Source organism: Cygnus atratus, chromosome 5 (genome assembly GCF_013377495.2).
Source record: "Cygnus atratus isolate AKBS03 ecotype Queensland, Australia chromosome 5, CAtr_DNAZoo_HiC_assembly, whole genome shotgun sequence".
NCBI classification, from domain to species: domain Eukaryota; kingdom Metazoa; phylum Chordata; class Aves; order Anseriformes; family Anatidae; genus Cygnus; species Cygnus atratus.
In genome coordinates this window covers 19,241,513-19,254,442 of record NC_066366.1, presented here as the reverse complement: position 1 = coordinate 19,254,442, position 12,930 = coordinate 19,241,513, and the positions used below count along the sequence as shown (strand labels likewise).

The 12,930-nt window shown below is 46.4% G+C and overlaps 1 protein-coding gene across 12 annotated transcripts in view; it reads left to right on the top strand.

Annotated features, from left to right (window-relative positions):
* Nucleotides 1–12,930, top strand: part of TSPAN4 (tetraspanin 4) — a 433,966-nt gene that overhangs the window by 195,167 nt on the left and 225,869 nt on the right. For 3 of the 12 annotated variants that reach the window (XR_004779536.2, XM_035552207.2, XM_050711233.1), the window contains one exon: nt 810–943. The exons of the other annotated variants lie outside the window; for them this stretch is intronic. Coding sequence is in view for 2 of the 3 variants with exons in the window: in XM_035552207.2 (XP_035408100.1) it covers nt 810–943 (134 nt within the window). In the remaining variant the exon portion in view is untranslated. The remainder of the gene's footprint in view (nt 1–809; nt 944–12,930) is intronic. 12 annotated transcript variants of the gene reach the window in all.

Here is a 12,930-nt window from a genome sequence, read left to right as displayed (position 1 = left end):
TCTGGACAGAGTATCTATGTGTAAAATCATGAGATGCGCTATTTGGTGCAAAGACCATGGAGGATTTACTGTGATCCTAATGTGTTTGAGATTTACTAAGCAGTGAATGCAGAAGAAAATGTGTTATTGTTTATTGGCCGTTCTAAATGAGCTCCTGAAAGCAATTTTCTCCAGGGTTTTGATTTAAGATACCAGTTAGCTGGTTTGACATGAAGAAGTCACTCTTTCCTCAGCCTCTGCTGCAGGTGTAAAGCAGCAAGCAAAGGGATAAAGCCCAGGAGGACTGGGAAGTGGCTGTTGTGGCTGCGTGGCGTGGGACAGGCAGCAGTAGGACCACCAAGGAGAGGGGTTTACAGCATCACAGCCGCTGGCTGCATCTTCCCAGTGCTCAAACCTGGGTTGGAAATCTCTGTGCACTCCAAAGTCTTGCTGTTGCTGAACTTCAGGAAGGCATCGTGTTCCCAGATGCTTATTAAATGCACATGCCAAGAATATAAAGGGGATGAAATTGCTAATTGAGTGTGGCTGTATCAAAGCAGATCTTGGTTCTGCGCTTCGTACTGCTTTGTCAGCCTAGCAGTGGATTTCTGTTGTTGCTGCCGTGTTTCTTTGAAGCCATTTGGTGTTGAATAATTGTGGTTTCCTAGTGCCTGTCGCAGCAGAATCCTCAGTGCACAAGCTCCAGGATTTTCACTCAAAAACGTCACGTAGGAGACAGTGACCCACGCGTGGAGCAAGGGTCCTACGCCACCAAAATTGTCCTTGTTATCATAATTTGATTTGGCCAACGATTTTCTATTTTGCTGCAGGACCAAGTACGGAAAAACAGCTGGATTCCTTCCTACCTGGCGTGCTTTCCTACGTGGCGAGACGAGTGCCCGCTGCGGGCGGCACTGGCTGGCACGTGCAGCGCGCTGTTCTGTCCCACTGCAGCAGCTCCGAGGTAGTTTAAACACTGTCCCCTTGCTTAGGGCCTGCCTCAAACATCCTTGCCCGGTGGGGCTACCGTGGAGAAACTGGGCCTTTGTCAAAAACATTTGCTCTCTCTGAAGTAGCCTGCTGTCAGCTCTCCCATGCAGGCAGCGTTTGCTTGCTGTCACTGTTCAGCTGATGCGGGGTGACATCGTCCCGGCGGTTTGACAGTGACCTTAATGCATTTGTGCAGTTCCAGCTACAGGCTGCGTGGCCGGAGATGGAAGTGCATGGGCTTAAGCAGCTTATAATGAAATACAGAGGCTTTCACTTCAGCTGCTTTGAAGCCACCGCAAATCAGTTGTTGGATTTGCTGTTTCTTTGGGGACGTGAAATGAATTTAGTGGCTTCTAGCTGGTTGTAGTGAATCAGGTGTTCGCCTCGTGAAATGTCCCAGTATAATCAAGGTTTCTGGGGGATAGGCTTAGCAGGTATGCCAGTGGCTATAGGAAACTGGATGTAGCTTGGTTTACCAACAGAGATTTTGATAAACCAGGATGGAGGCAGTTTAGCAGATGCATCCTTGAGCAGGAGCTTCCTTTTGCGGTTGCTCGTTCTGGAGGAGCTGCCAACAGATGACAGCGGGCTCTGCGGAGCTGAGGTGGGTGCTGGGTCAGTGGTGAGCTGGCAGCTGGTCCCTCATAGCGCTGCTGGGTAGGGGAGCTGCCTCAGCACAAAGTTACCTCTGCACTGTGAAAAGTCCAAGCCTGAGCTATCAGCTGGCTGCCTTTCCCAGGAGCCGCACATAAGAGCAGGTAGCAAGTTACTTAGGAGAAAGCAAACTAATTTTGATAAACAGAAAACACCCGATTTGTCCTTGCCAAGGGATGGGAACACTCATCTGGCTGAGCACCTTCCCAGAACAACTGCTGGGAGTGCCAGTGGGGGGAGATGCCTGCAGGGCCCCCGCTTCGTGCCACGGACCCTCAGAAATGTCTGTTGGGAGGATGAGACTTCTTAGAAGACAGCTTCTTAGATGGAAGTAGCTATGCACTAAGAGTTGACACCAGAAAACTCTTGTCCCGGGCAGCAAATGCACGGTGTGTTTCCCTTGCATGGCACATTTGCCTCTTAATGGCAAACGTTGGGAAGAGCACCACGTTCCTTCCCGTTTGTCTTTTTTTGACGTAACTTTCCTGGACTCTGTAAACTTAATACGTAGCTCAGCATCTATTTCCAGAAGTCATACATTTCCCTTGATATACATTGTTTAATCGATGATGATGCAGTGGATGCATAAGCTGTGAGTGAGAAAACGTTCATTGCAATCGCTTTTGAGGGCAAGCATCAGCTTTCAAGGCAATTAAAAGATAAACTCCCAGGTACGTAACCTGCCTCTTGCTTGTTACAGTGACAGTGTTTGCACAGGCTGTTTTCTGTAATTCCCTGCTACCATCAAAGCGTTTCCTGCTAGTAATTCTTGCTGGTTCTCGGAAACTTAGCTCCATAAATTCCACTTTCTCCTTCTGTTGATGGGAGTCTAAGCCAAATCAATAGGGATATTCAAGGCTGGCCTATGGGCAAATGAGAGTTGAGTGTTCTGTGGAGGAAGCAGCCCTTGTGGTAAAGGAAAAATACTAAAGACAAGCAGCTGGCTAGCTAGCATGGAGAGTTTCAATGTGACTGCAGCAGTAGAGGGAAGAGCCCAGTCGTATGGGAGATGCCATCAGCATGCGCTGGGCGCAATGTGAACGCAGCGTTAGAAAGTGGAAGGGGGAAGCTGTGGATGAGCTGCCTTCAGCTGGCGCTCCTGGTGGATCCAGGCTCAATGACGCAGCGATGAACAATAAGATGGGCGTTGAGCTTATGAAGAAGAAACACTGCTGAGACCTGGGGCACCGTCTCCTTTTGTACCTTTTTCACTGCTCAGCTGAGGAGTCTTTCCTTAACTGTGCATCAGTGCCTTTAGCTGGCAGGTGTCAGTAACCACAAAGACCTTTTTTTTAAAGCTCACCATGGAAAGCATACAGAGGATCTGGACACAAACTCTTTTTTATGGTCTTCACTACAGGCCAAGAATGAGAGAAGGGGAAACATAGCTGATATCTGAAAGATACACCAGTTTGTATTGTTCTTTTGTGCTGTTTCCCCAGAAGATCTCAGTGCTTTGTGAGCGTTTGTGATTTTCAGCCCCCAGCCGGTCGCATCTGATGGCCTCTCCTTGAGTTTTCCATCTCTCAGCAAATGGAAGAGCCAAGTTTGTGGTGAAGCACTGAAGCATTCTCCCTCTCCCATTTCTTACGGTCAGCGTGTCTGGTGTTTTACAGATGCTTCCTGAGTGGGAATGGCTGAAAAGTCCTGCAATATTTGTGTGCTCTTATCCTCTACAGCTTTGATCTATGGTGGCGTTATTCTCTGCTATTTACAGGTCATACTTCTGCAGAGCTATCAGTGCACAATACTTCTAACTCTGTCAGTTTGTGCTTTATATACATCTCAGGTCAACTAAAGTACACCCATTTGTAGTGACTGATAGTCCTTTGGGCCTGGCCCCTCATCCTACATTCTGGGTGTTCAGCTTTTCCACCATATATCTTTGGTTTTTTAAACACAAGTGTGTAAATAGTCTGTGCCTGTGTGGCCATACTTAAACTCTCTGTCCCTGCTGTGACAAGCCACTTATAATTTGTAACCTGTGTTACAACCTGTGTTTCTGTGAATTTTTGTAAAAAGTCTCTTGTATACTTTTTTTTCCCTGCTGTTCACATCTGCCAAGTCTCTCTTCTTGTCTGCTAAAGCACTCGCTCTCTATAAAAACACAATCCTCATTTAATGCTTGGAATGCCACCTGAGGCTTGGTAGGTCCATCTCTCAGGCACTCTGTTGCCTTTTCACGTTCTTTTTCCAAGCCCTGGGATTCTGGAAGTGCTTCGTCTCCTGCCCTGCTCTGTTTCGCAGCCGTGCAAGTGCCAAGTGGAGCCAACTGATGGCTTTGCTTGACCTTCCCACACAGAATGCAATAGGTTGGTGTTAGATGTTGGTCTCCACTGGGTTTGCGGCGCTGAACTTCTTTCAAGACCTCAGTATTACTTTCCATGTTACTGTTTTCAATATTTTCTTTGTGCTTTCATTTTTAACCCAAGGCTTGGTAAATACTTGTAATACCCAGAGCAGTCGTTACCTTGTTATCCATTATTTTATAGTCTTTATTTTCCAGGCGCTATTTATCATTCTGCAAAGCTCAGGATCAGGAAATCCCTAACTATTGCTTCTCATTTGGAGCCCCGCGTGAGACAACAGGGCTTATTTTTCAGAAGATGTAAAAATGTCCTGCAGATACAGCATTGAATCTTACTGTCAGGTTTTATTATTTTTTCCCCCTTTTTGTTATCACTGCAGAGCAAAAGGAGCTCAAGGAGTGCACTGTATTTTGGTATAGCTTGTGGTTTATTTCTGTGTTTGGTTCCTAGATTCTAATCTGTTGTTTCTGTGCAAGTTCCTTGAAATCTGATGAAAGAACCCAGCTGGGACTCCCACAGTGAATTTACAGGACTTGGGGAGGAAAATATTCTTCCCTGCAAATTGAGGCTATTTGATTTGCAATTCCTTGAAAAGCTTCGACAAGAGAATGCTGTAGTACTGCTTTTCAACCAGCTTTTAGATGGAAAGGCTTTGAGCAAACTTTTTCTGAAAGGTTTGGTCTGAACTCTTCATTTGAAATGGCTTTTCAGTGCTCCAGTTCTCCGTGCAGTCTTTTCTCGGGGCTCTCCCTGTGTTGCTGCAGAGATGTAAAGCTTGGAAAGCTCCAGGTGCCACCACGCTGAGAGGAAGACTTGTCAATGCAGCAGCTTTGTCCCAGCGTGGAAAGCAGTCTTTTGCAGGCTTTTGTAGAGGATGTTGTTATCCTGCTTCACCAACGGCGTACTTACTGAGCAGGAATGTAGTTTGTAAGTGCCAAAGTGAAGGCATGCTGCTGATCTTACACGGAAGTGCCAGCTCTTCCTCTCCTGCCACCCCCTGTGTCCTCACATGTTTCTTGTCAACCAACAAACGTCTTTCTGGTGCTGTGCTAATGGCTGGTGATGATTTGTCCCATCTGACCGGGCTGGGAAGGTAAGTCGATTTCTCCTCTGGAGGGAAGGCACCCTGCAGGTTTCCAGACCGAGCAGAACTACATCCATATCCCATCCAAAAAGCACTTACATGTAAGTACGGTAAGGGTTTACAGAATTAAAATCTGCCACTTACACAGCTGTCAGAGTGTTGCACAGTCAGAAAGGTAGTCTTGTATCCATTCCATGCGAGGAACCACAAACACACTAGGGTGAAACAGCTTTACATGGATTGCCCAAGGTTTTTTTTTTTTTTTGTTGTGTTTTGTTTCTGTTCTTGTATTTTTGTAACAGCACTCCCTGACCAAATGATCAGCTGCAAGAGCAGAAATCACGCTCTGCAAGGTTACAGTCAGTTCCCAGTCCTGGAGAGGTGGCAAGCTGATGCAATCCGTCATCAGGAGAGCAACTTGGTGTCAGGACAGATGACGTTAGCAGGGTTTTTGTGGTGTGTCAGCGTTGCTAAACACAGGACCCGCTTTCACTGTTGGAATCCTCTTTTCTGGGCTAACCTAAGCTGACTTCTGTGTGCATTAAAACCCCAACTAGCTTTAGCAGAGCTGCAGGAGTGACAAGTTATGGAAATTAAATTTGCCAGTCCAGAGACAGCTATAAAAAAAAAAAATGATGGCATGTTAACAGTGCTGTTCCACTAAGGGCTGTGTCCGTAATGGATAGCCCTGCACTGCTTTATTCCATCGCCCACCTCCAAGGTTATGATAAGCCTTGGTTAGTCGCGTAGTTTGTGCAGTGTGAAAGAGCTGATCTACCAAATAGATACTTCGGTTAATCAGTTGTGATTTAACGGCTTTGCTCTTCTGATTGTTAAGGTCTTTTTATAGGTTCATCAAAAATTTCTTAAGTGTAGTAAATGATGTCCCATTAAACTTGACGTCAGGGCTCTGACACCCAGAGAGATGCCTCTGACCAAGCAGTGGGTGGCAGAGAGGTGTTCTCAGGGATTGCTGCCGGGCGGGAACGTGCTGGGGCTCAGTCTCCATTTGCCTGAAAAGAACAAAGGACATGAGATGAAGTTAATGGGCAAAGAGTGATTAAAATTTAACGTAGCCTGGAGGAAGCGTATCCTTAGCGAGGCATCGCCCTGCAGTCCTGAGTGTTTCAGTGAAGGGCCACCAAGAGGGCTCTGTACCTCAGGGTAGGGTTGCTTGTTTGTCCTAAACCAGACCGATGCCTGTCTGCGCTGTTCAGTTCAGGAGTGAGCTGAACATGAAGACCATTTCTTAATGAAGCGGGACGTTTTTTAGCTAGGGGTGCTGTATTACGTGCCCTTCCTGCGCACGCTGTGAGAGGGAGGAACGTGTGTTCTCTGCTCCCAGCAGCACTTGTTAACAAACATGTTTGAAATGCTTTTATTCCTTATAGTGCTTCGGGGAAAATCCATTGCTTTGTCAGGCATATGTCTTCAACAGCTATTCCTGTTAGCGAGCTGCGCTATGCAAACGCATAATCATCTCTTTCGAACAGTCAGGGATCGCTCTACAATATGTATTCCTGATTTGTATTATTAATTGCCATTCTCCTCTAATACTACAGCTTAGCTGTTAACGGGGAGTTGAAACTTAACTTGAAAATATCTTCAGATGCAGCGTTCTCATGTAACTGAAAAGTAATCGTAAGAGAAGCTAAAATATCAAGGAGCTGTAACCTGGCTTGCTTTCTCCACCACTTCCTAAGGACTTTTTCAAATTCCTGGTGGGCAGTTAGGGGGGATGCTGGAAAGAAAGGGCTCATTCCATCGTGCTCTGTTCCCTTGTCCCTCGGCAGGACGATGGCTGGGTTCCTACGGCTCTGGTACGCGGTGGGAAGACAAGAAAAACTTCACAGCAGCAGCCTGCAAAGCAGCTGGGCAGAATAATCATGGTGAGGATTTCTAGAAGTTAGGAGATTGGGAAACATTTTCAGGTATGCTTTCCAACTGAACGGCAATCTACCAGTGGTGTCTGCAAGGAGAACAGCAGCACTTGGGTTGCTGTTGTGTTTGGTTAAAACAAACACGGATGTTAAAGCCGGGAGAGGGAAAGTTACTGGGGTAAGTGTAAAACCAGGATATCTTCCGATGATAAACCTTCGCTTAGTTTTCTGAAAGGTTCGCTAGTTAACAGGGTGATGAAATTCTTAGTAATGCTGATGGGTGCCAGCAGAGGGCATTTGGAAACCTGGCTTTTCTGCTCATTTATTCTGCTCGTTTCTCTTCCCACCAACTGGAGCCCCTGTGCAGCTCCTGCGCAAGGCCAATGTCCTGCCCGGCTGGTGGCTTCTGTGTTGGCACAGGCCTATGGGGAAGGCAAAAGTCTTTGAACAGTCAAAACTTAGGGTGTTTTTGTATTGTTGTTTGAATTAATGTACATAATGTCAACAAAATACATATTTCTGAGTACTTTCCAGGTTAGCAGCAGTATTAGCCAGAGAGCTCTGACTTCTATCAGAAGGGAGCATTTCGGTGTGAGGTAGGTAAAAAGCCAGGAGGCAGGAAGTGAAGAAACAGTTTATTCTGTTTTTACAGTGTTTGTTATGTCTAAATTAGCAATCTAAAGTGGAAACAACCTGTTTGTTTGATATGAAGTATCATATTTAGTCTTAATTACGCCTCTTCCCCCTGCTACCTCCATACCAGACACATACAAGGCACTTTGCAGTGCCCCTTTTAGGTCAATACTCTGTCATGGTTAACAAGAAATGGCTTGTATAGGCATAGTAGAAAAAAACAACAAACACCCAAATAATAACTCCTCATATTCATGGTTGGAAGGACCTTCTGGTTTGCCACAGTGCCATATGAGGAGTTTGAGACTAAATCCAGCTGTGGTTCTGTTGATCGGGGCTTTTGTGGCTTGCAGTGGGGTACATACGTGGTGCAGGACAGGGCAGGTCTCTCCCCAGCGATCCTTTGGGAGAGATCTGTTGTTCAGAGCTCCCGTGCAGGTCGCAGGGGAAACACGCAAAGGCAATAAAGCATAAGAGCATTTAATGATGATGCTCTTCTGTTCCTTGGGCTTTGGATCAAGTGAGTCCAATCCATCAGCATCACATCCTTCTTGAAGAGGATTTCAACAGGCTATTGAAAAGACAGTCTCAACTTCTCTAGTAAATGAGGACAGCCGGAACCTTGAGGCTGGCCTGGCCCTTTCTGTTCTAGGATTACAGATTGGGGTCTAAAGAGGAGGATCCAGCTTAGGTATAAAATCTAAACAAACACAGGGAAGTTCCACTACGTTTTGCATAAAGCCTTTAGTAAAACTGTCAAAGCAGCAGTAAGATTCAGATCTCTGAACTGTGCGTGCTCTGTTTTGCTCCGCAGTCAGAAGTTTGCCTTTGTTAGTGAAAGCCTGAGTATGCTGCTAAAACGTGTGGTGTGTTTGTGAAACCAACTGGCTTGCATTTCGTACCTGTACAGCAAGATGCATGGCTCCGGCACTGCGAGGCTATTCAGGCTTTGAGGTTTTGTATCTCCCTGGAAAAATGTTGATGAGAATTAGGGAAATACATATATATGTATATATACACATACATATATACACACGCGCTATGTAAAGATGCATCAAGTGGGTCTAGTTGTGGTTCTTATGTTTGCTACCACGCATGTTAAAATATTACAGGTGTGAATTTTAATATATATGGTGACTTCTTTATTGCGTATGCTAATCAACTACATTTGGAGAATAGCTCCTCTAAATCTCATTTGTGATAAGATAAGATTTATGCTGTCAAATATGACTTACTAAGTATGTCTTGATAAAATAGATGGAACAAAATCTTTCTGGGAGCAAAAAATACATTGATTTATAATACAGGTGTCAGTAGCAAAGGCGGAGGGAAAAAAAGAGGAGCTGAAGGGTACATTTATTGATATATATTTCATATATACTTTACTTGCTATAACATCTGCTAACGGAATCCACCTGACATGTCCTTATATTTTGTATCCCTGTGGCAGAGCTTTCCTTAGGCCTTTTGAAAATGCTAGCTTGTTAGCGAATGTTAGTTTGTGCTGCAGCCCTGACCTGCATTGCATTGTGCTTCCACATGCACACGTTGTAACAGAATTCATTGGCTTCAACTGAAATAACTTGCGGAGCCCCTAAACTTGATTATTAACATTTGGGTGGTTGGTTTCAAAGGTGTTTGCTTCCACCATTTCAGCCTAGATATCTGTCAGCTATAAAAAGCGAGCTCTTCCTTTGTGGAAACTTGTCACAGGGCTGAAAAACAGCTTGTTCCCTTCTCGTGCACGCTTGAATAAGTTAAGAGGGAGGCTGTTGGGAAAGGGAAGGAGGAACAGGGCTTGGGTGAGCTCTCTGCTGTGAAAGGAGCACAGGAGAGGAAAGAATTTACTCAGATCTTCGACAAATGGGTCCAATGCTGTAGTTTTGCATCAGTGTTATGGGAATGCAGTGGCTACCACCATGGAGAAACTGTGTGTTTAGGAAACGCAGAAATCCAATTAAATTCTTGGCTCTACTGTATGGCTAGCAGCTCCTTTTGGAATTTAAAATGGGATTTTTTATTTTTTTAGGCAAAGCTGAAATATTTCCTGTGTAATGACAGCGTGCCTCCCTTCTCACTATCATCATCAGTACTGAATTTCCCAATTTCTGTTCCCTGACTTACGCTGTCCGTTAGTGAACTATTTTAGGACAATGCCAAGATTACTAGGGACATGGCAGACCTCCATTTCCATTTGCAGACCTGTCTCAGAGGAATCAAGTCAATACATCAGTTGTAATACACATTGTTCTGGTTGAAGTGAGTTTTCATCCAGCCAGTGTAATGATTGAGCACAGAGCAAATAACATGGGAGTGACCAGCCACGTGTAATAGCTCTTGAAGTAAAAGCAGAAAGCACTTCAGTGAAGACTAGTCGGTGATATAATGTTATAATTAGCAGGAAAGTTGACCTCTTGCTCAGGAAAGTGCTTCCGTGGTACTCACCAATGTCATTAAAAAGCATCCTAGGATGCTTTATGCATTGCTGGGCCCACGTCACCTCCCCTGTGATCGTGCTCAGGTTGGAGTTGGGTCCCCCCTCGTTGCTGTGATGCTGTCACTACTGCAGTCACAGTGCACATCCAGCCCTGGCAGAGTTGCCCTGATCCCTAGGATCCTCCGGGAGCTGTGAGCAGTGGATAGACACATGGTGAGAGGTGGTCTGAGGAAGGTCTGGAGAGCGAAACAGGAGCACAGGGATTGCTGGCCTACCCAGCGCCAGAGGTGTGGGGCAGGGCTGGAATGGAAACACGGCTTCTGGCTTCGTTCTGCTAACCCCTTCAGTTTTGGGGTCAGAGCCTTAGTCCTTCCTGGGGTTTATCTGCAAGATGGACTGATTGCCATCTTCCTTTCCTAGCAAAAGGCCAGATCTAATCATCTAGTTCAGCACATCAGGAGGCACCTGGAGTTTGTCCAAGTGTGCAGGCTCAGCGCAGAAGGGCAGCTGTCAGGAAAGTAGCTGCCAATGCCTGCTAGTTAGCTATTTGCATCTACAGGGAGATGGCTTTAAATTACGCTTCAAATGATAAGGTTTTGCAAAAATATTTGCCTCTGTGCTCTTCAGACTCATTGGCAGACCTCCTACTGACTTCAGTGGGTGCTGGATCATCCCCCACAGGGATAAGGAAAAGCACATTTGAATTTTGGAATAAACACTAGCTGAGCTGATAAATCCCAGTGGAAGCTGAAGCTTTCGCATTGCCACGGCGGCGTGGGTCCCCACCCCGGGGAGCTGTGCTGTCTCCTTGCCTCCCCTCATCCACTTTAGGGGAGCAGAGATTTCTGCGCAGAGCTGCACTGTGCCTCTGTCCTGGGCAGCCTTCGTTCAGACCGTGTCTCTTCCAAAAACGCTGTGAAAAACATAAAACAGGGCCACGAGGAACAGCCTGGTACAGAATAAACGAGAGCATTCAGCAGCAATGGGAGGCTCTGACAAAACATGCAGCCGGCAGCAGTGTCCTGCTACCCCTTTGTTTGAAAGGAAAATAAATCTAAAAACCTGGCTTCTCGAATGCAGCTGCCTTGGGTACGTGGCTTGGCAGGTGGCAAATAAGAGTGTGAGGTGACTCCTGGCCCTTCCTGGCTGCTCGCCTCGAGAGAGAAGGGAGCCAACTGTGCCCAGAGATGGAGGGGCAAGAGGGAGGCTGACCCCATGTCCTGGAGGTTCCTCTGCGGGTGCTGAGCCCCGGCTGGCAGCTGATTGTCCGGCGAGGCTGGTGACAGCGTGAAAGAAGAGTGCCTCGCCTGTGCCGCTGTGGTTACATGGCACACACCGAGCCTCGGCACGCCAGGCTTGCAGGAAGGAGGAGAGCACGGCCCCTGCTCAAGGAAAAGGGGCGATGTAAGCAGCTCCCAGGGCGCAGCTCAGGAACACTGCTGCGGATATTTTCCAGGGCAGCAGCAGGAGAAAGGCAGCATATACACGGGGGGAAATACTTCAGTGGTGTTCGCCTGAGTTGCAGCCTGTCCAGTTTTTAGACGGTCATCTTGGTTTTCGGTTGGTGTAAACCCATGCAGTGCTTTTGGTTTCCTTGTATTTAAGTTGTTTGGCAGTGGCTGGGAGTCTTGCTTTCTACATCTGAATCATGACTGAGGAGCATGAGCCTCCGAGGGCTTCGTTTCATCAGCGTATGGTGTTAAAAGCAGATCTAGTGGTAGTGAACAGTGCTTCAATGCACCTATCTAGGTAGAGGTTTGCTCCCCATTTCTAAAGAAGAAAGGCTGGCAGGTCCCAGCTCAGCCCCGACAAAGTCCAAGCCAAGAATAAACAGTTCTAAAAGAAACTTAAAAAAAAAAAAAAAAAAAAAAAGTGAGAGAAGCCATTTCACAGAGGTGTCAGTGGAGTTCTTCAGACTGTGATTTCCTGTGGAAGTGCACGCACTGACGCATGCTTATTGATATGATATGTAAGTTCATCACAGACATATGTACTGGGAATATCTGCAGAAGCATCTTGAAACCTAAAGGCACAGGGAATCATCCAGTCAGAGAGAAGAAACTGCTAACTAATGCAGATAATAGAGGCAGATAAGAATAGCAAATTGCAAAGCGAACACTTGAAACAACAGTTTTGTGCTGAAACGTGTTTGTCTAGACTTGTGAAGAGAGGGGTGATTTTCACGTGGATAGCAGGGAAGCCGGCACCCAGCTTCCACTGAAACCAATCTTCCCTATTTAATGCGTTCCCCGACCCTTTTTCATAAAGAACCCTACACTGATAAAACCCAGGCATCTCAGAGGTGATGTGCGAATGGTAACGTGAGACTTCTAGTCATCGTTACATCTGAAGTAACTGGCTACATTAAAAGTCTGCCTTGTAAACACAAGGTCATAGTTTATTTGTTGTCTAATGAATTTTGTTTCTTCTCCTTCGATGCCAGAAGCTGTTGCCATGATCACTACAAAATGCAGATTTACTCGCTGTCAAGTCACTCTCTGGGTGTTTTCTATCCTGTAATCTGTGCTTCTTCATCCCTTCCCTTTGCCTAGAAGGAGGATAACTGCAGAAGTGGAAGCCTCCGTTGTTTTCTTTCCGAAAGGAGGTGTGGGCTGAGAGTGAAACATGGATTTCCAAGAGCTGGTGCTGGCACTGGCTTCCCTTGCTGCCTCACCGGGGCGAATGGAGTCAGGAGATGACTGACATCCTCCTCCATCCCAGCCCTCCGGGAGGAGGGATGTCCTGAGCATGGCTGTGGGATGCAGATGTAGTTAAACAGGTCCTTTTCCCCCAGGACCTTTAGTTCCCCTTGCAGCTGTGGTCTTGGAGCCCGCCGCGTTGTCTCGGTGGTATGCTTCTGTGACAGCTCAGACTGTTATGACAGCGCTGCCTGTTCCAGAGTTTCCCCCTTGAAGGATTCCTATTTAAAATCCCAGCCATCAAGCAGTCTAGTTAGCTAGCTGT